This window comes from Leucoraja erinacea, chromosome 13 (genome assembly GCF_028641065.1).
Source record: "Leucoraja erinacea ecotype New England chromosome 13, Leri_hhj_1, whole genome shotgun sequence".
Lineage (NCBI taxonomy): Eukaryota > Metazoa > Chordata > Chondrichthyes > Rajiformes > Rajidae > Leucoraja > Leucoraja erinaceus.
The window spans coordinates 51,657,459-51,683,650 of record NC_073389.1 but is presented as its reverse complement, the minus strand read 5'-3'; the positions used below and the strand labels follow the sequence as shown (position 1 = coordinate 51,683,650).

At 49.3% G+C, this 26,192-nt stretch overlaps 1 protein-coding gene across 1 annotated transcript in view; it reads right to left on the bottom strand.

The window, feature by feature from the left end:
- Window positions 1-26,192, bottom strand: part of LOC129702496 (neural cell adhesion molecule 2-like) — a gene marked incomplete at its 5' end in the record, with an annotated part of 163,425 nt that overhangs the window by 7,981 nt on the left and 129,252 nt on the right. Inside the window, one exon of the mRNA XM_055644223.1 lies at window positions 24,696-24,876. Within this exon, the coding sequence (XP_055500198.1) occupies window positions 24,696-24,876 (181 nt within the window). The remainder of the gene's footprint in view (window positions 1-24,695; window positions 24,877-26,192) is intronic.

The window sequence follows — 26,192 nt, the reverse complement described above, 5'->3', positions numbered from 1 at the left end:
ATCTGCACACAGTATGAAGAAGTGAAAACAGGTGTTTAGAAATGTTTGCAAATTGCAAAATAACCAAATTATTTATTTTTAATTACTTTTCTAAACACCTGTTTTAGCTTTTTTAATATTTGATGATGAAAAAAAATAATTTAATCCATTTTAGAATAAGGCTGTAACGTAACAAAATGTGGAAAAAGTCAAGGGGTCCGAATACTTTCTGAATGCACTGTAGCTTTAAGGTGAGAAGGGCAAAGTTCAAAGGTGAAAGTACAAAGGGCAATTGTTTTTACGCAGAGAGTGATGAGTACCTGGGGCACGTTGCCAGGGGCGACGGTGGAGGCAGGTATGATCAAAGATCTTATAGCAGCTATAGGATCTTTGGGTATGATAGTGGCCTTTAAGAGGCTTTTGGATAGACACATGGATATGCAGGGAATGGAGGGATAATGCCCCTGTCCCACTTAGGAAACCTGAACGGAAACCTCTGGAGACTTTGCGTCCCACACAAGGTTTCCGTGCGGTTCCCGGAGGTTTTTGTCAATCTCCCTACCTGTTTCCACTACCTGCAACCTCCCACCTGCAACCTCCGGCAACCACCTGCAACCTCCGGGAACCGCACGGAAACCGTGGGTGGGGCGCAAAGTCTCCAGAGGTTTCCGTTCAGGTTTCCTAAGTGGGACAGGGGCATAAGGATTACGCGCAGGGAAATAGGAGTTGGTCTCGGCATCACGTTCGGCACGGACATTGTGGGCCAAAGGGCCTGTACCTACACTGAGAGAGGACACAAAATTCTGGAGTAACTCGGTGGGACAGGCAGCATCCCAGGAGAAAAAGAATAGGTGACGTTTTGGGTCGAGAACCTTCTTGAGACTGAGAGTGGTGGGTGCCTGGTACGCGCTGCCAGGGGTGGTGGTGGAGGCAGATACGATAGTGGCGTTTAAGACGCTTTTACATTGGTTTGCAGGGAATGGATGGAGGGATATGGATCACGTGCAGGCAGTGGAGTTTGGTTTAACTTGGCATTGTGCCAAAGAATGAGTGGGTTAGCACAGGATGAGCGTTTGACAGCACTGGGCCTGTACTCGCTGGAGTTTGGAAGGTTGAGGGGGGACCTCATTGAAGCTGACTGAATAATGAAAGGCATGGATAGAGTGGATGCGGAGAGGATGTTTCCACTGGTGCGAGAGTCTAGGACCAGAGGTCACAGCCTCAGAATTAAAGGGCGCTCTTTTAGAAAGAAGGTGAGGAGGAACTTCTTTAGTCAGAGGGTCATTAATCTGTGGATCTCGTTGCCACAGAGGGCGGTGGAGGCCAAGGCAGTGGATATTTTAAATGTAGAGGTGGATAAGTTCTTGATTACAACAGGCGCCAAGGGTTATGGGGAGAAGGCAGGAAAATTGGATTAGGAAGCAGAGATCAGCCATGATTGAATGGCGGGGAGGACTCGATGGGCTGAATGGCCTAATTCTAGCCCTATAACCCGTGGACTTGTTTCGGGGAGAAGACTGGAGAATGGGGTTGAGATGAACGACCCGATGGGCCTGCATGGCCCTAATTGTACTCCTACAACTTGTGAACTTGTATTCGGCACGGACATTGTGGGTCGAAGGGCCCACTGCCCCGGTGCTGGACGGTCCTCTGTAGTCTACATCTCCTCTTGCCCGTCCAACCTTACATCGGCAGACTTGGCTGCCAGGCCAAGAGTCGAGAGGAACTTCCAGCCTCTGCCTGAAGCTGCTGGAGTGTATAAGACAACTCATTGCAGTCGAAGGACCTAATATTCACAAACACATCGAATCGGATCAGAGTTACCCCTTCAACGCATTTGCTTCTCATTTGCATGGCTGATGGTGACTGAAAGTGAAAGAGAGAAAGTGATGGAATTTGATTCGGAATACATCAAAATGATACCCATTCAATTTATAACTCCGGATCCTCTGGGTATTAAATACATTTAAAAAGCCGACTAATTATAATTCCATCACTTCAAAAGAAAACTCAATTTAGCTTAAGACAAATGGCAAAGCACATGTTTGGAAAATTAATTGACAATGATTTTGTCAGAAATGAAGTACTTTCAACGCTTTAACTCATGAAATATTAATGACTGTTGACGCTTCTCGCCAAGGCTGCCGTGCGTGGCGGGGAATAGCAATGTGCAGAAGTTCTCCTTCCACCCGATCTGACGGGGGATATCTGGAGGGCACGCCGGCTGTCGACAGCCTGCTCGTGCAGGAGGAAAATTGTGGGCGATCCGGGGAGAATCTTTGGGCGGCAGCGGTATAGTTGCTGCCTCGCAGTGCCGGAGACCCGGGTTCGATCCTAACCACGGGTGCATGTCTGCCCAGAGTCTGTACGTTCTCCCTGGGACCGCGTGGGTTTTCTCTGGGTGATCTGGTTTCCTCCCACACTCCAAAGACGTGCAGGTTTGTAGGTTAATGGGCTTCGGTAAGTTGTAAAATTGTCCCTAGTGTCTGGGATGGTGCTAGTGTACGGGGTGATCGTTGGTCGGCGTGGACTCGGTGCGCCGAAAGGGCCCGTTCCTGCGCTTTGGAACGTGGGAGGAAACCGGAGCACCCGGGGAAAACACTCGCACTATCCTACGAACTAGCGCCCATTTTCAGAAGCCAATAATATCTCTAGTCTGAAGTAAAATCTGAAAGATGTCCGGCCCTTGGATATGGAGCCAGACCTCAAGGGTGGGAGAAGGTTTCAGATGCTGAGAAGATCAGCAGAGTTGTCCTGAGGAGATGATCAATAAAGAGGTATTCCTCGGTCTTAATGGTACCACTAAGAAATTGTGAACCAAACACATACTGTAGATGCCGCAGGCAAGAAGGCACATCAACAACTCGACCTCCTCAGATGACTGAGGAAGTTCAACGTGTGTCCAATAACTCTTACAAACCTCCGCGGATGCTCTATGGAAAGCATGCTGTCGAGTTGCATCACAGATCGGTTTGGGAACAGCTCGGCCCAAGACTGCAAGAAGTCACAGTCTAAGAATAAAGAGGAGGCCATTTAAAACTGTGATGAGAAAAAATAAATAAAAATTCAACCCGGAGAGTTGTGAATTTGTGGAATTCTCTGCCGCAGAAGGCAGTGGAGGCCAATTCACTGGATGAATTTAAAAGAGAGTTAAGGCCCTGTCCCACTTACGTGTCCTTGGCACGCAAATTACGTGACCTCGTCGTCGCGTTGAGGCACACGGGCATCGTGTGGCCGCGCGGGGCCGGTCCCACTGAGAAGCGCGGAGGGACGTGGAGTTGTGCGCGACATCGCGCGGGGCTCCGAAATCTTTGTAGCGAACAAAATCTTCGCGCGGCACCGGACTGTCTCGTAACTGACGGCCAAAGTGGCACAGGCCCAAGACCCTGGCACGACGCAACGTCTCACCTTCAACAGCAGCAGAAGCCGGCAAACGATCGCCGAACTCGGCCTGGGGCTCACGGCCGTTGCCGATCCGGTCCGCCCCCACTTCTACTCCCAGAGCGGGGCCAAGAAAATTGGAGATAGACACAAAATGCAGGAGTAACTCAGCGGGACCGGCGGCAGGATCTCTGGAGAGAAGCAATGGGTGACGTTTCGGGTCAAGACCCTTCTTTCAGACTGAAGAAGCGTCTCGACCCGAAACATCACCCATTCCTTCACTCCAGAGATGCTGCAGGGTCTAGCGGAATCAAGGGATATGGGGAGAAGGCAGGTACGGGTTACTGATAGTGGATGATCAGCCATGATCACAGTGAATGGCGGTGCTGGCTCAAAGATCCAAAAGGCCTCCTCCTGCACCTATTTTCTATGTTTCTATGTTATGTTAAATTGCAGGGTTGTGGACATAGCCCAGTCCATCACATGGACAGACACTCTCTAGAATCTCTGGAACTCTCTGCAACAGAAGGTAGTTGAGGCCAGTTCAATGGCTATATTTAAGAGGGAGTTAGATGCGGCCCTTGTGGCTAAAGGGATCAGGGGGTATGGAGAGAAGGCAGGTACGGGATACTGAGTTGGATGATCAGCCATGATCATATTGAATGGCGGTGCAGGCTCGTAGGGCCTACTCCTGCACCTATTTTCTATGTATCTATGTATGTATCCCCACCATTGACTCCATCTACATTTCACGCCGCCTCGGGAAAGCAGCCAACATCATCAAAGACATATCCATCCTGCTTATTCCTTCTTCTCCCTGCTCCAGTCCGGCAGAAAGTACAGAAGCTTGAAAGCGCGCACCACCAGACTCAGGAGCAGCTTCCTCCCCTCTGTCATCAGGCTTCCGAACGGTCCTTCCACAAGCTCGGGTTCTGTCCGATTCACCTCTACCCCATTGCAGACATTGGACTTGGTCTGTGGAACTGATGCGCCACGATGCTGAGAACTCTATCCTGCACTCTGTATCTTCCCCTTTGCTCTATCTATTGTATTTGAGTTTGACTTGATTGTGTTTATGTGTAGTATTATCTGATCTGATTGGATTACATGCAATTTAAACTGGAGACATTCCCTCTCTCCAGAGATGCTGCCTGACTCGCCGAGTTACTCCAGCGACCCCCCCACTTAGTTTAGCTCCGCTAAGCTGCCAGCTTAGTTTAGTTTAGAGATACAGTGCGGAAACAGGCCTTTCGGCCCACCAGTTCTATCCTGCACACTTGATGCCCTTTTTAAGATTGACTTTAAATTCATGTTATATTTCATTTTATTTCATTGCCATAGTTTTTACAGGCTTTTATTTCAATGGCATAGTCTTATTTCTTTTTATTTTAATGGCACTCATTTTTAAATTATTTTAAGCTCAATGGCATGCTTTGTAAAACGCCATTTGAAGTTTCATTTTAAACTTGTTGACATGTTTAAACAAAAAACTTTTTTCCCTTTCCCTAACTTTTAGTTGGAGCCTTGTGACTCTATAATATGGCACATTGGTCCATCTCAGTTCCATGTTGTAGAGAGCTGCACATTATTTCCTGTCCCCATCCCCACCCTCTCTCCCCCTCTCCCGTCCCCTTCCACCTGTATTTAAGGAAGGACATTCTTGCTATTGAGGGAGTGCAGCGTAGGTTCACCGGTTAATTCCCGGGATGGCGGGACCGTCATATGCGGAGAGAATGGAGCGGCTGGGCTTGTATATGCTGGAATTTAGAAGGATGAGAGGCAATCTTATTGAAACATATAAGATTATTAAGGGTTTGGACACGCTAGAGGCAGGAAACATGTTCCCGATGTTGGGGGAGTCCAGAACCAGGGGCCACAGTTTAAGAATAGGGATAAGCCATTTAGAATGGAGAGGTGTGAGTCTGTGGAATTCGCTGCCTCGGAGGGCGGCGGTGGCCGATTCTCTGGATACTTTCAAAAGAGAGCTAGAGGGGGTTCTTAAGGATAGTGGAGTCAGGGGATATGGGGTGAAGGCAGGAACGGGATACTGAGTTGGATGATCAGCCATGATCACATTGAATGACGGTGCTGGCTTGAAGGGCCGAATGGCCTACTCCTGCACCTATTGTCTATTGTATCCATCTCTCTGGCTTGACTTTTCTCTTCTCTTCCTTTCCTTATCTCACACCCTTTTGCCTCTTTTTCATCCCTGGCCTTTGTCCACCCATCTTCCCTTTGAACCCCCTCTATCTAGGTATGTTACAAAACCTACCTGAATCGTGGCTGAGCATCTGCCCCACCCCTTGTGTGTGATTTTGGCGCTGTTTAGAGGGGGCGGGTTTAAAACGCGATTTTTACTAGGCTGTTGCAATCGAAAATGTTCAGCCTAGTAAATCATTAACGGAAAATCGCTGAAAGACCCCGTCGCAAAAGGTATTATTAGTTTTTATGGCCTTGTAAAATAGTTAGAGTAATTTAAAAATTGCTCTCTAAACTCGCAACCTCTCGCAGCCCCAGGGTTTTATAAAGCAAACAATTAAAGGTATGTACCTTATTTTTACATTAAATGGGGCATGTATATAACCCTGTTAATAAAGTTTTCTATAGCGAGTAGCTCATTTTGGGTTCTTTATATCCCGCAGTATTTTTCTGGGCATTTGAGGGCATAAATCCAGCGCAATGTGAACGTTCTAAACCAGTGCGTTCCACAGGAACCCACTAGAAAGCCGATTTAAATTGACTTTAATTTACAGCAATTGAACTCTAAATTCCTTCCATTTGGCCTATAAATTGATGTAAATGAGATTTAAAAATCATGTTTTATTGTGAATTATTTGTGAATATTATTTGGACACTTGGGCTATTTAAAAATGTTAATCATTTATTAAGAAATGGATAGATGTTTAGATCTAGTAAATTGAAGTTTGAAATTAGCTACAATTGGGTAACTAACTAATTATATGCTTTAATTTTAGGTCATCCAAGTTAGATTATTTTATATTTGTTTCAGAATGGTTCAATCTATGATAACTGAAAATTTCATTCAGTTCTCTTAATTTTTAAGAAGGTTATGGGCTTTTGACTGTCCACGATCACAGCTTTTTTGTTATGCCCATAGAAAATCAATAGGGAACAAGATGCTAATTTCCGAGTATGAAAATGGCCATAACCTTTTTATTACTTGAGATATGAAAGTGAATTAGGTGTCAAATTAAACTTATTGTTATGCTTTATCTGATGGGATAAATTGCAGACTTGATTTTTTAAATCTCAAAATTTTGTAACATTGCTACTCTATCCACCTATCACTCACCAAGCTTTGCCCCTTCCCACCTCGGTTTTCCAGCTTTCTCTCCCCCCTCCCCCACTATAATCAACCCGAAGGAGGGTCCCGACCCAAAATGTCGGCCATCCATCTCCTCCACAGATGCCGCCAGCCCCGCTGAGTTACTCCAGCACGTTGTGTTTTTTTTTGTAAACCAGCATCTGCAGTTCCTTGTTCCCCCCCCCCCATTGTTTCTTGTTTATCACGTGACAGGAAGTGGAGACTTTAAAAGGAAGTGGCATCTCATCCCCCTCATTGAGACTTCTATAGGGGTCACAGAACTATTGTGGTTGTTCGTGAGAAGAAACTGTTATCGATGAAAGAAAACAGATAAATTACAGGTTGCTTATTTTATTCAAAAATAATGAACATGGCTGTGATAATGCATGTGTGCAAGATAATTGTCCTGTGCATAAGTTAACAAATTAAGTGCTCACAGATGCCAACATAACAGCGATCGTCTCAGTTTCACCGCAATCAATTACACTTGCGATCTGATCCCTTATAAATTTGTGCATTAAACACCTCTGAAGCAAAGTCGGCCTCGGGCGTCGGCTATGGGAGCGGATCTGCCAGCTCCGGCCAGGCTGGAGTACCAGAGCACCGGCCGCAGGGGCCAAATTCCATCCGGCGCTCGGACGTGGAAGTCCCGATGAGGTTGAGAACGGTTGCCTTACGCAGCCTAGGCGCTACATTGTCGTGGGGGTGGGGGGTGGGGGGGGGGGGGGGAAGGATTTCAAGTGCCCTCTCGGAATTTTGTCCGGATTAAAGGAAGTGCCGGACAACCACAAATCTGTGATGGACTAGAACATGGAAGTAGAAGGATCGGACTTGGAGCTGTAGAGTGGGCATTAGGTTAGATTGGCACGATGGCTAACACAAGACCGATGGGCCGAAGGGCCTGTTCCTGTGCTGTACTGTACTGTTTTACGTTCTACGTTCTAAGAGGGAGTCGCTTTAATGCTGATCACATCATCTCATCGATGATAATAACCTGTACCTGCCTTCTCCCCATCTCTACCTTTAGTAAGGAGATGGGGATGAATTTCTTTAGCCAGAGGGTGGTGAATCTGTGGAATTCATTGCCACTGACGGCTGTGGAGGGCAAGTCAGTGGATATTTTTAAGGCGGAGGTTGACAGATTCTTGATTAGTACGGGTATGAGCGGTTATGGGGCGAAGGCAGGAGGATGGGGTTGAGACAGATTAGCCTAGATTGAATGGCGGAGTAGACTTGATGGGCTGAATGGCCTAATTTTGCTCCTAGAACTTATGAGTCGGCTTCGGACTTTAGGACCGTCTCAGGGGGCTGGGAATGAGTGTCAGTGGTAACTACATGGAATCTAGTGGATGGACTCGCACAGCGAGCTGGTCAGAAGGCGGTGAGAGGCAGCGGGCGAGAGAGGGAGGTTGCTCGTGGTGCGAATTCTCGGGGCCATAACACGACGGCACGGTGGCGCAGCGGTAGAGTTGCTGCCCTGCAGCGTCAGGGACCCGGGTTCGCTCCAGTCTACGGGTGCTGTCTATACGGAGTTTGCACGCTCGCGTAGGTTTTCTCCGCGATCTATGGTTTCCTCCCACGCTCCACAGACGTACAGGTTTGTAGGTTAGTTGGCATGGTGGGTATGTGTAAATTGTCCCTAGTGCGCGGGGATCGCTGGTCGGCAGCGGACTCGGTGGGCCGAAGGGCCTGTTTCCGCGCTGTTTCTCTCAACTAAACTAAACTAAACTCAACCCGATGAAGCCAATGGATGAGACAAAGGTGAGGTGGACGACCAATGGATGGCGTGATGGCTGCAGTCCACACGTATCTTCGGTGGCGTTGATAGAATGGTTGACCGGGAGGGGGGGGGGGGAGGAGGGGGGGGGGGGGGGGGGGGGGGGGGGGGGGGGGGGGGGGAGGTGTGTGACGAAGGGGATGGGAGGGGGGAGGGTTGGTGCGTGAGGGGGTGGGGGGGGGGGGGGGGGGGTGAGGTGGGGGGAGAGGGTGGACAGGTTCAGGTGGAATGTGGTAGCGTGGGGGGGGGGGGGGGTGTGTATTAGGGATAAGGTTTTGGGTAGGGGTGAGATGTGGGGGGGGGGGTGGGTGCGGAGGGAGGGGGTATGTGGTGTGGGGGAGAGAGGAGAGTGGGCGGGGGATGAGCATGGGGGATAAAGGGGGGAAGAGGGTTAGCAGAGGGGGATGGTGGGGGGGGGGGGAGGGGTAGGGGGCGAGAAGGGGGGGGGAGGGGCAGGAGAAGGTGAAGGATGTGCATTGGGGAGGGGGAGGGATGAAGGAGGGGGTGGAGGGGGAGTGGGGGGGGGGGGGGAGGGGTGTGTGGGGGAGGGGAGGGATGAAGGAAGGGGTGGAGGGGGTGGAGGGGGGGTGTTGAGGGGTGTGGGGGGGGGGGGTGGGGGTGGAGGGGGAAAGGGAGGGGGGAGGGGAGGGGGTTTGGGGGAGGGGGTGTGGAGGTGGAGGGGGAGGGGGAGGTGGAGGGGGGGGCGCAGGGACGGGGAAGGGAGGGGATGGAGGGGTGTGGGGGAGGGAAGGGGTGGGAGTGGGTGGAGGAGGGGGCGGGGGGGGTTGTGGTGGGAGGAGTGGGGGGAGGGGGGGAGAGTGGGGGGTGTGTGAAACGGGGGGGGGAGGGTGTCGATTGGGGAGGAGGTGGGTGATTTTTGGGAAGAGGGGGGTAGAGATGATGCAGGGTGTGGAGGGAGAGAGGGGTGGAAAGATTGTGTGTGTGTGTGTGTGTGTGTGGGGGGGAGGGGTGAGAGGATAGGGGTGGAGGGAGGGTGTGAGATAGTCGGTGAGATGGATGACAAGCACAGAGGTGGGACATGTCGGGAAGGGAGGAAGAGAAAGAAATGAAGACAGATTAATCATGGTTCGGTTCGTCCACAATGATACATCAACACATACACAGTCTAACACTAACACAGTGATGTGCGATGGGACTGTTTTGCTGGTGGGGTCATTGGTGCTGTTTGACGTGACTCCACCAGAAACTGCATGAAAGGGCAGCGGTAGAGTTTTGTTTAAGAAGGAACTGCAGATGCTGGAAAATCGAAAATGCTGGAGAAACTCAGCGGGTGCAGCAGCATCTTCTGTGGAGCGAAGGAAATAGGCAACGTTTCGTCCCGAAACGTTGCCTATTTCCTTCGCTCCACAGAAGATGCTGCTGCACCCGCAGCGGTAGAGTTGCTGCCTTCCATCGCTTGCAGCACCAGAGACCCGGGTTCGATCCCGGCTCGGGGTTGCATGTCTGTACCCTCTTCCCCCTGCGTGGGTTTTCTCCGACATCTTCGCTTTCCTCCCACACTCGGTTTGTCGGTCAATGGCCCTGGTATAAATGTAAATTGTCCGCCGCGCGTGCAGGGCAGCGTTAGCGTGCGGGGATCGCTTGACTCGGTGGGCCAAAGGGCCTCTTTTCCTGGAGGCTGCAGCGAATCGTCCGATCAGCGGATAAGACTATTGGCCGCAACCTTCCCTCCATTGATGAACTGCACCCTGCAAGGGCCAGGAAGCGAGCGGGCAAGATCATCTCTGACCCCTCTCACCCTGGCCACAAACTCTTTGAATCACTTCCTTCTGGAAGGCGACTCCGGACTGTCAAAGCTGCCACAGCCAGACATAAAAACAGCTTTTATCCACGAGTAGTAGCTCTACTCAACAGCCAAAAATCTGTGGCCTCCCTTTGATCTGGTATTTTGTTGGTTTACATGCTTGATCAATGGTGTTTTATCATTAATGTTTTATTATTATTAATGTTTTGTGTTACAGAGTCATTTGTAACTGTCACTGTATGTCATGTTGTTACTTGTGGGTGGAGCACCAAGGCAAATTCCTTGTATGTGAATACTTGGCCAATAAACTTACTTACTAACTTACTTTTCCATGCTGCATCTGTCAACTAAACTGGTTTGGCCGCAATGCTCGGACATTTGGCAGAAGCCGATTGTTGCTTGCGTGAGAGGAACAGCAAGGACCCAAGTCACTCACTGCCACCGACCAGCTGCTGATCCAATGTTTCCTGAACTCCAAACTGAGCAAATGATTTCCCTGGCCCCTGCCTTCGCGATGTGTGTGTGTGCGTGTGTACGTGTGTGTGTGTGTGCGTGTGCGTGTGCGTGTGTGTGTGTGTGTGCTAGTGTGTGTGTGTGTCTGTGAGCGTGTGTTTGTGTGTGTGCGTGTGTGTGTGTGTGTGCGCATTGTGTGTGTGTGTGTGTGTGTGTGTAGTGTGTGTGTGTCTGTGAGCGTGTGTTTGTGTGTGTGTGCGCGCGCGCGCGTGTGTGTGTGCTAGTGCGCGTGTGTGTGTGTGTGTGTGCGCGTGTGTGTGTGTTCGTGTGTGTGTGTTCGTGTGCGTGTGTGTGCGCGCGGTTCGGTCGATCCAGCTCGCGGTTTCAACGCGGATGGGTCGATCCAGCTCAAGGTTTTCCAGCAGAGTGCCCTCGAGCTGGAAGGTCGAAGACACTCTTTTTAACTCACGGATTAGGCACCGCAGTGGGACAGGCCCTTGAGCGGAGGTGTTCAGCGAAACGTGCCTGAGCTGGTCGTTTCGATCGCTTCACGGAACACCTCTGCTCAGTCCGCATTAACCAACCTGATCTCCCGGTGGCTCAGCACTTCAACTCCCCCTCCCATTCCCAATCTGACCTTTCTGTCCTGGGCCTCCTCCATGATCAGAGTGAGGCCCAGCGCAAATTGGAGGAACAGCACCTCATATTTCGTTTGGGTAGTTTACACCCCAGCGGTATGAACATTGACTTCTCTAACTTCAAGTAGCCCTTGCTTTCCCTCTCTCTCCATCCCCTCCCCCCTTCCAATTTCTCCCACCAGTCTTACAGTCTCCGACTACATTCTCTCTCTGTCCTGCCCACTCCTCTGACATCAGTCTGAGGAAGGGTCTCGACCTGACAAGTCACCCACTCCTTCTCTCCAGAGATGCTGCCCATCCCGCTGAGATACTCCAGCTTTTTGTGTCGACCTGGGAAGAGACTGTTCCTGAATAGACAATAGACAATGGGTGCAGGAGTAGGTCATTCGGCCCTTCGAGCCAGCATCGCCATTCAACGTGATCATGGCTGATCATCCCCAATCAGTACCCCGTTCCTGCCTTCTCCCCATATCCCCTGACTCCGCTATCTTTAAGAGCCCTAATCTAGCTCTCTCATGAAAGCATCCAGAGAACCGGCCTCCACCGCCCTCTGATCTGTCCCTGTAAGGCAACAACTCTATCTCTGCGCCACCGTGCCGCCCGCTTCATTGAGAGAAAAGATTTGGGAAGATGAGACCCTGAATAAACTGATTCTGTTGGCCAATTCCAAGCCCGTGGCCCGTGCAGAACACGCAATGGTTTAAAATAAAATGCAGGAAAACAATATTTTTTTTCTCCTCTCTATTATTTTCTTGCCGATGCTTTGAACTTGTTCAAAACAGACAGCAGTGTGTGACCCTGCCCAAGGACATGGCTTTCAGTTTGTATTAGCTTGGACGGCAAGAATACTGATTTGATATATCCATGAATACATTCAGTTGTGTAGGAAGGAACTGCAGATGCTGGTTCACACCGAAGACAGACACAAAATGCTGGAGTAACTCAGCGGGACAGGCGGTATCTCCGGACCGTCCATCCTCCCGCAACCTGCAGAGCGGTCCTGAGCTACTATCTACCTGGTTGGTCACCCTGGGACTATCCTGGATCGGACTTTGCTGGCTTTATCTTGCACTAACCTGATCTTGTATCTTGTACACTGGTCAATGGCTCGATTGTCTTTCTCCTGACTGGATAGCATGTAACATAACAAGCTTTTCACTGTACCTCGATGACAATAAACTAAACTGGAATTGTGAGGGGTAGGAAGGAACTGCAGGTGCTGGTTTACACCGAAGATGAAACACAAAATGCAGACTGGATAGAAACATAGAAACCTAGGAAATAGGTACAAGAGTAGGCCATTCGGCCCTTCGAGCCTGCACCACCATTCACTATGATCATGGCTGATCATCCAACTCAGTATCCCGTACCTGCCTTCTCTCCATACCCCCTGATACCTTTAGCCACAAGTGCCACATCTAACTCCCTCTTAAATATAGCCAATGAACTGTGGCCTCAACTACCTTCTGTGGCAGAGAATTCCACAGATTCACCGCTCTCTGTGTGAAAAATGTTTTTCTCATCTCGGTCCTAAAAGACTTCCCCCTTATCCTTAAACTGTGACCCCTTGTTCTGGACTTCCCCAACATCGGGAACAATCTTCCTGCATCCAGCCTGTCCAACCCCTTAAGAATTTTGTACTTTTCTATATTCCATGGAGCACAGGAGGATGAGGGGTGATCTTATACAGGTGTACAAAATCATGAGAGGAATAGATCGGGTAGAGGTGCACAGATTCTCTTGCCCAAGTTTCTATAAGATCCCCCCTCAATCTTCTAAATTCTAGCGAGTACAAGCCGAGTCTATCCAGCAGACAGCGCCGAACAAAAAGCTTTTCACTGTACCTTGGTACACGTGATAATTAACTAAACTAAACTCCAGAGATGTTGAGTTACTCCAGCACTTGGTGGTTTTTCTTTTGTGAATCAGCGCCTGCAGTTCCTTGCGTCTCTATCCAGCTTGTAATCTGGACCAGTGAGACTGTCAGGAGAAAAGGTCAGGTTTCCTTGCAGCTCTTTCCAAATATCTAATCGCAAGTCAACGTCTCATATCCGAGTGGTTTGCTACAGTATTGATCGGAGATTCTTTATGGACTGTACTTTCTCTAAGAACAGGATCAATATCAGCGTGCAAGCCTGATGTGAGGTCAGTACAATGCTGACAGCATCGCTTGTACAAACATATATCTTTATCCTATTAAAAAGGTCAAGTGTTTCCTCCCGTTAAAAGCATTAAACCACCGCAGATATACTAGTAACATAGAAACATAGAACATGGATGCAGGAGTAGGCCATTCGGCCCTTCGAACCAGCACCGCCATTCAATATGATCATGGCTGATCATCCAAAATCAGTACCCCGTTCCTGCTTTTTCCCCTCATATCCCTTGATTCCGTTAAGCCCTAAGAGCTATACCTAAATCTCTCTTCAAATACATCCAGCGAATTGGCCTCCACTGCCTTCTGTGGCAGAGAATTCAACAGATTCACAACTCTCCGGGTGAAAAAGGTTTTTCCTCATCTCAGTCCTAAATGGCCTACCCCCTTAGAGAGTTGTGAGTGTGTGGAATTCTCTGCCTCAGAGGGCGGTGGAGGCCGGTTATCTGGATGCTTGTTAAGGGTTTGGACACGCTAGAGGCAGGAAACATGTTCCCGATGTTGGGGGGTCCAGAACCAGGGGCCGCAGTTTAAGAATAAGGAGTAAGCCATTTAGAACGGAGGCGAGGAAACACTTTTTCTCACAGAGAGTCTGTGGAATTCTCTGCCTCAGAGGGCGGTGGAGGCCTGTTCTCTGGATGCTTTAAAGTGAGAGCTAGATAGGGCTTTTAAAGATAGCGGAGTCAGGGGATATGGGGCGATGGCAGGAACGGGGTACTGATTGGGGACGATCAGCCATGAAGGGCCGAAGGGCCGAATGGCCTACTCCTGCACCTATTGTCTATTGTCTATTCTTAAAGAATTAAAGAATTCTTCTATTGTCATCTGCTGCTTTCTGTCCTGGGCCTCCCCCATTGACAACGGATACGACAGTGATTGGCCTCATCAGCAACAACGATGAGTCGGCCTATATGGAGGAGGTCCAGCTCCTAGCAGCATGGTGCGCTGACAACAACCTGGCCCTTAACTCCAAGAAGACCAAGGAGCTCATTGGAGACTTCAGGAAGTCTAGGGGCGGCACGCACACCCCCATCCACATTAACGGGACGGAGGTGGAACGTGTTTCCAGCTTCAGGTTCCTGGGGGTCAACATCTCCGATGACCTCTCTTGCACCCACAATACCTCAACTCTGGTCAAGAAGGCTCACCAGCGTCTCTTCTTCCTGAGGAGACTGAAGAAGGTCCATCTGTCTCCTCAGATCCTGGTGAACTTCTACCGCTGCACCATCGAGAGCATCCTTACCAACTGCATCACAGTATGGTATGGCAACTGCTCTGTCTCCGACCGGAAAGCATGGCAGAGGGTGGTGAAAATTGCCCAACGCATCACCGGTTCCCAGTTCCCCTCCATTGAGTCTGTCTAAAGCAAGCGTTGTCTGCGGAGGGCACTCAGCATCGCCAAGGACTGCTCTCACCCCAGCCATGGACTGTTTACCCTCCTACCATCCGGGAGGTGCTACAGGCCTCTCCGTTGCCGGACCAGCAGGTCCAGGAACAGCTTCTTTCCGGCGGGTGTCACTCTACTCAACAATGTACCTCGGTGACTGCCAATCACCACCCCCCCCCTCCGGACACTCCTCCCACAGGAAAAACACTATGACTGTATGCATGTAAATAGATTTATTTATTGAAATCATATTCTATGTTTGCTCTTCCAGGGAGATGCTAACTGCAGGTCAGGATCTAGTGGCATGGAGTCCAAGACGGCCCGAGACATTGCCTATTTCCTTTGCTCCATAGATGCTGCTGCACCCGCTGAGTTTCTCCAGCACTTTTGTCTACCTTCGATTTTCCAACATCTGCAGTTCCTTTTTAAACAATATCTATCTATCTATCTATCTATCTATCTATCTATCTATCTATCTATCTATCTGTCTGTCTGTCTGTCTGTCTGTCTGTCTGTCTGTCTGTCTGTCTGTCTGTCTGTCTGTCTGTGTCCCGACCCGGAATGTCACCTGTCCATGTTCTCCAGAGATGCTGCCTGTCCCGTTGAGTTACTCCAGCACTTTGTGTCTATATTTGGTATAAACCAGCATCTGCAGTTCCATTCCACACCTCCGTTCTAGTTTAATTGTGGCTCTTCCACATTGCGAGGACCACACTTGGACTCACCTTTCATTGTGAAACCGAAGCGCTTTCATCTATTTATTCCTGCAGGCAAGCTCGGCTCACAAATCTGTCCTGATGTGGGAGCGTTTGACAGCGGGTAGTACAGGGTAACGCTGTGATGAATGAAGCAGCAAGCTGAAGTAATTATCAAGCTTACAGTCCAATAATCACACTCTCTCCGTAATCTCTAACCTTAATAATTCCTTCAAATTGCTGGCGTTCTGACACGGGGCTGAAAAGATGCATGAGCTGTCGTTGTTGGTACAAAGTGGGGGCCGTGTATAAAATGAATGAATACACGTTCAGGATGGTTAATAACGGGCAACGTGGTAAAATTAAACCCTCTCCGACATGCCGTATGCGCTCGTCAGGAACCATAATCCCTAAATGATTCAGTGCAATATGCTGCCTTAACAGTCTACACATGTACATGAATTATGAAAGCATAACCAAATGAGTTGAAATAAATATCCCACTGCCTCGCCGGTTATTCTGACAAGTGATTAGCAAGGAATTCGGATGCCTGTCTCTCGTCTTGTTGGAATCTAAATGTTGATTCCCATATGGTGTAGACCCAGGCCGTTCGGCCCGTCGAGCACATACTGGCTCACAGGACTATCCCGTCCCCCCAACTGATTGTGTATCTCAGGATTAAGATTAACATTGGGATCATTGGTTTAGACTGTAGACTTTAGAGAAACTGGGATGTCAGGACTGTCTTATGAAGAAAGACTGGATAGACTTGGTTTATACTCTCTAGAATTTAGAAGATTGAGAGGGGATCTTATAGAAACTTACAAAATTCTTAAGGGGTTGGACAGGCTAGATGCAGGAAGATTGTTCCCGATGTTAGGGAAGTCCAGGACAAGGGGTCACAGCTTAAGGATAAAGGGGGAAATCCTTTAAAACCGAGATGAGAAGAACTTTTTTCACGCAGAGAGTGGTGAATCTCTGGAACTCTCTGCCACAGAGGGTAGTTGAGGCCAGTTCATTGGCTATATTTAAGAGGGAGTTAGATGTGGCCCTTGTGGCTAAGGGGATCAGGGGGTATGGAGAGAAGGCAGGTACGGGATACTGAGTTGGATGATCAGCCATGATCATATTGAATGGCAGTGCAGGCTCGAAGGGCCGAATGGCCTACTCCTGCACCTAATTTCTATGTTTCTATGAAACAGGTCCTTCGCCCCCACCGACCATTTTAGGGCTCTTAAAAATAGCGGAGTCAGGGGATATGGGGAGAAGGCAGGAACGGGGTACTGATTGGGGATGATCAGCCGTGATCACAATGAATGATGGTGCTGGCTCGAAGGGTCAAATGCACCTATTGTCTATTGACCAGCGATCTCCCGGACACTAGCTCTATCCTACACCCACTAGAGACAATTTACAATTTTACCGAAGCCGATTTACCTACAAACCTGCACGTCTTTGGAGTGTGGGAGGAGACCGGAGCACCTGGAGATAACCCACACAGGTCACGGGGAGAACGTACAAACTCCGTACAGACAGCACCCGTAGTCAGGATCAAACCCGGGTCTCTGGCGCTGTGAGGCAGCAACTCTACCGCTGCGCCACTGTGCCGCCCTCAATTTCTTGACTGAATGCTACAGAATGGAAAGAGGCCCTTCGGCCCACCGTTTCATGCTGACCAGCGATCACCCCGTACTCTAGATCGATGTTATCCAACTTTCGCAAGTGCGTTCCGCGTACATGGGGCAATTTACAGAGGCCAATTAACTTACAAATCTGCATGTTGTGGGTGTAACTGGTGTCCTGGAGGACACTCATGTGGTCACAGGAGTGCATGCAAACTCCACACAGACAGCACTCGAGGTCAGGATCGAACCTGGGTCTCTGGTGCTGTGAGGCAGCTGTGCCATGCTGTCTCTGATAACAGGGTGCTAACTCCATGAGATTTCAGCACCAGTGATCAGTGGACAGCTCATGTCATAGTTACAAACATAGAAAATAGGTGCAGGAGTAGGCCATTCGGCCCTTCGAGCCTGCACCGCCATTCAATATGATCATGGCTGATCATCCAACTCAGTATCCCGTACCTGCCTTCTCTCCATACCCTCTGATCCCCTTGGCCACAAGGGCCACATCTAACTCCCTCTTAAATATAGCCAATGAACTGGCCTCAACTACCCACTGTGGCAGAGAGTTCCAGAGATTCACCACTCTCTGTGTGAAAAAAGTTCTCCTCATCTCGGTTTTAAAGGATTTCCCCCTTATCCTTAAGCTGTGACCCCTTGTCCTGGACTTCCCCAACATCGGGAACAATCTTCCTGCATCTAGCCTGTCCAACCCCTTAAGAATTTTGTAAGTTTCTATAAGATCCCCTCTCAATCTCCTAAATTCTAGAGAGTATACATCTAACTCCCCCTTAAATATAGTCAATGAACTGGTCTCAACTACCTTCTGTGGCAGAGAATTCCAGAGATTCACCACTTTCTGTGTGAAAAATGTTTTCCTCATCTGGTTCCAAAAAGATTTCCCCCTTATCCTTAAACTGTGACCCCTTGTTCTGGACTTCCCAGAACAAGGGGTCACAGTTTAAGAATAAGGGGGAAATCCATTCACCTCTACCCCATTGCAGACATTAGACTTTGTCTCTGGAACTGGCGCGCCACAAAGCTGAGAACTATATTCTGCACTCTGTATCTTCCCCTTTGCTTTACCTATAGTACTTGAGTTTGACAATTGTATTTATGGGTAGTATGATATGATCTGCTTGTGAAGTAGGGTCTCGACCCGAAACGTCACCCATTCCTTCTCTCCAGAGATGCTGCCTCACCCGCTGAGTGACTCCAGCATTTTGTGTATAGTGTGGCACAATGTGTGGCACGGTGGCGCAGCGGTAGAGTTGCTGCCTCACAGCGCCAGAGACCCGGGTTCGATCCTGACTACGGGTGCTGTCTGTCTGGAGTTTGAACATTCTCCCCATGGCCTGCGTGGGTTTTCTCCGGGTGTACAGGTTTGTAGGTTAATTGTCTCTGGTAGAAGATTGTAAATTGTCCCTAGTGTGTATGGAGAGAAACTAGTATACTGTATGGAGAGAAACAAAGGCAGAGAGAGAGAGAGAGAGAGAGGGAGGGAGAGAGAGAGAGAGAGAGAGAGAGAGAGGGAGAGGGAGAGATAGAGAGAGAGGGAGAGATCGAGGGAGAGATCGAGGGAGAGAGAGAGAGGGAAATGGAGGGAGATAGAGGGAGGGAGAGAGAGAGGGAGGGAGAGGGGGAGAGGGAGAGGGAGAGGGAGAGGGAGAGGGAGCATGAGAGTGAGAGAGAGAAAGCTTTTTTCACACAGAGAGTGGTGAATCTCTGGAACTCTCTGCTACAGAGGGTAGTCGAGGCCAGTTCATTGGCTATATTTAAGAGTGAGTTAGATGTGGCCCTTGTGGCTAAGGGGATCAGGGGGTATGGAGAGAAGGCAGGTACGGGATACTGAGTTGGATGATCAGCCATGATCATATTGAATGGCGGTGCAGGCTCGAAGGGCCGAATGGCCTACTCCTGCACCTAATTCTATGTATCTGTTTTTCTAGAGTTTCTATATCGAGTTTTAACTCATTCGGTGGAAATGTTGGCTTTCAGTTGATGCTTTTCTGGGTGAACGTGTCTGACACATTTCCCAGTGATAATATTATACTCATTTATAGCAGCTCACACTCATCATTATTCAGTATTAAACGAGGAGTTGCATGGATAATCGCGGAGCTTACTTAGCAGATGGTCTGTAACTGGAACAAAGCCATTAACTGGTAGCCTAATGATGAAGAAACTAACACAATAATAAGAATTGTTTTTGCAAAGTTAGGATACCGAAGCGGTACGTGTTCACTAAAAGAACAAATACCATGGAAAATATGTTTTGTGAGCAATTCCTTGTTGTCTCTTGAACTAAAAACCAAGGAGGAGGGATTTATTTTTGAGTGAAGGAATGGCGAAGCACAGAAACGAGCCCTTCGGCCCATCAAGTCTGTGCTGCCCTTTCCTCCCATCTGCATTAAGCCCATTGACCTGTATTGGGTCAATAGACAATAGGTGCAGGAGGAGGCCATTCGGCCCTTCGAGCCAGCACCACCGCTCAATGTGATCATGGCTGATCATCCACAATCAGTTCCCCGTTCCTGCCTTCTCCCCATATCCCCTGATCCACTGTCTTTAAGAGCCCTATCTAGCTCTCTCTTGAAAGCATCCAGAGAACCGGCCTCCACCTCCCTCTGAGGCAGAGAATTCCACAGACTCACAACTCTCTGTGAGAAAAAGTGTTTCCTCGTCTCCGTTCTAAATGGCTTACCCCTTATTCTTAAACTGTGTGGCCCCTGGTTCTGGACTCCCCCAACATGTTTCCTACCTCTAGCGTGTCCAAGCCCTTAACAATCTTATATGTTTCAATAAGATTCCCTCTCATCCTTCTAAACTCCAGAGTGTGCAGGCCCAGCCGCTCCATTCTCTCAGCATATGGTGGGATAGACTTGTCTTGTTTTCTCTGGAACGTCAGAGGTTGAGGGGAGACTTGATCGGAGTATATGTTGTGTAAATGAGAGCTGTAACCTAAAGCGATCTCTGTGTGGTATCTCTGTGGCTTGGAATGTACCAAGCTTTTATCTGGCATCAACTCAGCTGACTAAATACCGGTCCTCCACTGTCAGAGTGAGGCCCAATTTAAATTGGAGGAACAGCACTTCATATTTCGCTTGAGCAGCTTACAACCCAGTGGCATGATTACTGATATCTCTACCTTCAGTTTTCCCTCTCTCTCTCCCTCTCTCCGTCCCTCTCCCAGTTCTCCCTAGTTCTCCGACTAGTTTCACTCTCCTCCTGATTAAGATTGGTTTAGTTTAGAGAAACAGCGCGGAAACAGGCCCTTCGGCCCACCGAGTCCGTGCCGACCAGCGATCCCCGCACACAACACTCACTAGGGGACAATTTTACATTTAAAACAAGCCAATTAACCTACAAACTCTTCGTCTTTGGAGTGCGGGAGGAAGCAGAAGATCTTGGGGAAAACTCCCGCTGGGCACGGGGAGAACGTACAAACTCCGTACAGAAAGCACCCACAGCCAGGATCAAACCCGGGTCTCAGGCGCCGTGAGGCAGCAACTCCACCTCTGCGCCACAGTGCCGCCCGCTTCATTGAGAGAAAAGATTTGGGAAGATGAGACCCTGAATAAACTGATTCTGTTGGCCAATTCCAAGCCCGTGTCCCGTGCAGAACACGCAATGGTTTAAAATAAAATGCAGGAAAACAATATTTTTTTTCTCCTCTCTATTATTTTTTTTGCCGATGCTTTGAACTTGTTCAAAACAGACAGGAGTGTGTGACCCTGCCCAAGGACATGGCTTTCAGTTTGTATTAGCTTGGACGGCAAGAATACTGATTTGTTATATCCATGAATACATTCAGTTGTGTAAGAAGGAACTGCAGATGCTGGTTCACACCGAAGACAGACACAAAATGCTGGAGTAACTCAGCGGGACAGGCGGTATCTCCGGACCGTCCATCCTCCCGCAACCTGCAGAGCGGTCCTGAGCTACTATCTACCTGGTTGGTCACCCTGGGACTATCCTGGATCGGACTTTGCTGGCTTTACCTTGGTCGGCAAACTACGGCCCACGGGCCAGATCCGGCCCATCGCCCGCAATCACCCGGCTCACAGGCGTGTTATGTTTCAATTCGTGTTAGCGAACTGGGCACTGTAGCTAGCCCTGGGTCGCAAGCTGATGTGGGAACTGTAGCCAGTCTCGGATGATGAGGGAACACTTTTTCCTCACAGAGAGTGGTGAGTCCGTGGAATTCTCTGCCTCAGAGGGCGATGGAGGTAGCTACTCTGGATACATACAAGAGAGAGCTAGATAGGGCTCTTGAAAATAACGGAGTGAGGGGGCAGGAACGGGGTACTGATTGGGGATGATCAGCCATGATCATATTGAATGGCGGTGCAGGCTCGAAGGGCTAAATGGCCATCTCCTGCACCTATTGTCTAATGTCTATTACATAGAAACATAGAAAATAGGTGCAGGAGTAGACCATTCGGCCCTTCGAGCCTGCACCGCCATTCAATATGATCATGGCTGATCATCCAACTCAGTATCCTGTACCTGCCTTCTCTCCATACCCCCTGATCCCTTTAGCCACAAGGGCCACATCTAACTCCCTCTTAAATATAACCAATGAACTGTGGCCTCAACTCCCTTCTGTGGCAGAGAATTCCAGAGATTCACCACTCTCTGTGTGGAAAATGTTTTTCTCATCTCGGTCCTAAAAGATTTCCCCCTTATCCTTAAACTGTGACCCCTTGTTCTGGACTTCCCCAACATCGGGAACAATCTTCCTGTTGTCTATGCCAGGGACCTGGGAAGTGCAGAAAACGAAATAATGGCTCGATTGTAATTGTGTATTGTCTTTCCGCTGACTGGATAGCTTGCAACAAAAGCTTTTCACTGCTGTCTATACGGAGTTTATACGTTCTTCCCGTGACCTGCGTTGGTTTTTCTCCCACCCTCCAAAGACGTACGGGTTTGTAGGTTAATTGGCTTGGTACAAAATGTAAATTGTCCCCAGTGTGTGGAGGGTCGTGATAGTGTGCGGAGGGGGGTCGCTGATCGGCGCGGACCCGGTGGACTGCAGGGCCAGTTTCAGCGCCATATCTCCAAGCTATATAAACTAATCTGAGCAAAGTTTGAAAGGTAATTTGAAATGTTTTGTTTTGTTGTCATTGCTATCATCTTCACAGCTGGTTGCACTTTGAGAAACTCTGGTTTAGAATCGGGAATGAGGAAAAGCTAATGCGGCTGGGAGCTTTGTTTAAGTTCCTGTCTCACACGCACGAGATTACACGGGCCATAGGAGTATTATTTTCTGTTGTCGAGCGAGAGAGAGATTGCCTGAGTGGGTGGGAGGAAGAGCAAAGCTGGAGAGAGGGAAGGGGGGAGAGGCGTGGTGGAGAGGGAGTGGGGGCAATGTGAGGGGGAATAGAGGCTAGAATGTAAGTAAGTTTATTGGCCAACTATTCACATACAAGGAATTTGCCTTGGTGCTCCGCCCACAAGTAACAACATGACATACAGTGACAGTTACGAATGACTCCGAAAACATTAGTAATAATAAAACATTAATGATAAAACACCATTGATCAAGCATGTGAACCAACAAAATACCAGATCAAAGGGAGGCTACAGGTTTTTGGTTGTTGAGTAGAGCTACCACTCGTGGATAAAAACTGTTTTTACGTCTGGCTGTGGCAGCTTTGACAGTCCGGAGTCGCCTTCCAGAGGGAAGTGATTGAAAGAGTTTGTGGCCAGGGTGAGAGGGGTCAGAGATGATCTTGCCCGCTCGCTTCCTGGCCCTTGCAGTGTACAGTTCATCACTGTAGGGAAGGTTGCAGCCAATAACCTTCTCAGCCGATCGGACGATTCGCTGCAGCCTCCGGGTGTCGTGCTTGGTGGCTGAGCCAAACCAGACCATGATGGAGAAGGTGTGAACAGAATGGTGAAGCTGGGTGGAAGTTAAGAGAGGGCGGATTGTGGTAGGCAGATGGGACCTGGGGAACCGGCAGGGCACAGTAGGGAGAGAGAGGGAGAGGGGAAATTTACCGGGATACATCACAGCATGGTTTGGGAACAGCTCCATCCAAGACCGCAAGAAATCGCAGAGCATAGACCATCACGCAAACCAACCTCCCCTCCCATTGACTCCATCTACACTTCACGCTGCCTCGGCAAGGCCAACAGCATCAACAAGGACCAGTTGCACCCTGCACACTCCCTCTTCTCCCCTCTCCCATCAGGCAAGAGGTACAGAAGTGTGAAAATGCACGCCTCCAGATTCATGGCCATTTTCTTCCCAGCTGTCATAAGGGCCACTGATCCATCCTCTCACCAACTAGAGAGCGGTCCTGACATTCCACCTAGCTCGTTGGAGAACTGCGAGCCCTCTTTAATTCGGACTTCATCTTGCACTAAATGTTACACCCTTTATACGGGTGTCAGGGGTTATGGGGAGATGGCATGAGAATGGGGTTGAGAGGGAGAGATAGATCAGCCATGATTGAATGGCGGAGCAGACTTGATGGGCCGAATGGCCTAATTCTGCTCCTAATACGTATGACTTTTTGACCTTATGAGGGAGGTGCATGGGTTCATAGAGCTCTATAGCACGTAAATAGGCCATTCGGCCCAGTTTGTTTATGCCAACCCAGAAGGGCTTGTCCCATTTTCATGCACTTGGCACTTGGTCCTCTATGACCATAAGACATAAGAGCAGGAAAAGGCCATTCGGCCAGCGATGTCAACATTTGAAACATGGAAGGTACACAAAAATGCTGGAGAAACTCAGCGGGTGCAGCAGCATCTATGGAGCGAAGGAAATAGGCAACGTTTCGGGCCAAAACCCTTCTTCAGACTATTGAAACATGGAAGATGGACATGAAAGGAAAAGAGACTGACGTGGACATGCAGAAACTCTAAAGAACGGCTAGAATTCAATGTACAATAGTTTAGTTTAAGTTAGAGATTCAGCACGGAAACAGGCCCTTCGGCCCACCGAGGTTCCCCACCGACCAGCGATCCCCGCACGCTAACACTATCCCACACACATCGAGGGACAATTTTACATTTACACCAAGCCAATCAACCTACAAACCTGCAGGTGTTTGGAGTGTGGGGAGGAAACCGAAGATCTCGGAGAAAACCCACGCAGGTCACGGGGAGAAGGTAGAAACTCCGTACAGACAGCGCCTGTAGTCGGGATCAGACCCGGGTCTCTGGCGCTGTAAGGCAGCAACTCTACCGCTGCACCATCGTGCTGCAGCTGATGTTCATGACCCTGGTGACGCCCCCCCTGTCTAAGAGTGTGAGTCTCTCCTACCATAGACACAGAGGAGGCTATTTACTTCAGCTCTTAGATAGACACAAAAAGCTGGAGTAACTCAGCGGGACAGGCAGCATCTCTGGAGAGAAGGAATGGGTGACGTTTCGGGTCGAGACCCTTCTTCAGCTCTTTCCATCCACATCAAGCCTTTGACCAAGGCAGCGTGTGCGGCTGCAAGTATGAATGCCATGGCTCTATCTGGCACATATGACAATAAAACACTTCTTGACTAGACTTACTGGCGATGGTGTTGGGCTCTGGTGGCATGGTGAACTCGTAGAGGGTGGGCTCGGAGGTGCCCAGCTTGTTGACGGCTGAGATCTGTACCTGGTACCTCATGTTCCACTGGAGCTGCTCCAGCGTGATGGAGTCCTGGCCGCCCTCCGTCACCTTCTGCACCCACTCCTCGTCCTTGTCTTTCTGTGGGGAGGGGAGAGACAGCCTCAGCACGTCGCTCATCCACAGCCTGGCTTCAGTGGAGCTCTCTGTTGGAGTACACTCACCCACACTGCCCCGCACACACATGCAGTCACAGACACAGACGCACACAGAGACGCACAGACGCAGACACACACACACAGACACACACACAGACACACACACGCACACACACATACAGACACACACACACATACACACACAGACACACACACACACACACACACACACACACACACACACAGACGCACACACACACACACAGACACACACACACTGACACACAGGCACACACACACACACACACACGCACTCACACACACACACACACACACACACACACACACACACACACACACACACACACAGGCACAGAGAGACACACACACAGTCACAGACACGCACACAGAGACACAGCGCAGATGCACAGAACCACACACAGAGTCACACAGACACTGACACACAGAGACACACATACACAGGCAGACACACAGGAGATAGCAACTGCGTGCATATGTGAGACACACACACATATGCACACACACACACTCACACACATGTGCACATGCGCATGCACATGAGACACCCACACACACACACGCATGCACACGAGACACCCAAACATTTCTCACACGCATGCACATGAGACACACACATGTGCACACACGCATGCACACGAGACACACACACACACACACATGTACACACACACATACACACACACACAAGTACATGTGCAGGCACAAGACACACACACACACACACACACACACACACACACACACACACACACACACACACACACACACACACACACACACACACACACACAATGGCATTATACCATGCAGTGATCGGCAGACAAAATTGCTGGAGTAACTCAGTGGGTCAGGCAGCATCTCTGGAGTTAAAGGATGAGGTGACGTTTCGGGTTAATGCCCGTACTCACAGGCGGACTGTGTTGTGTTTTATGTCTCTTGTAATCAAAGAACCAGGGACAGTTTATGAGTCAAGAGGACGGCATTGAGCTCTGCGGAGCAACGCATTTTTCTTCATTTCCCCTTTATCCTTCCACTGATTATATCGGTGCCATCTGCTTTACAACTCTTTCGAGAAATTAAAATAGATCTTTTGCCATTTACCTTCACAGCTCATGGATTTTTACACTTTAATTGCGTCTTTCGACTTTGGCGACACAGCATGGAAACAGGCCTTTCGGCCCATCGTGCCCGTGCTGACCAGCGATCACACGGTGCACCGAGCACTATCCTACACACTAGGGACAATTTACAAAGAGC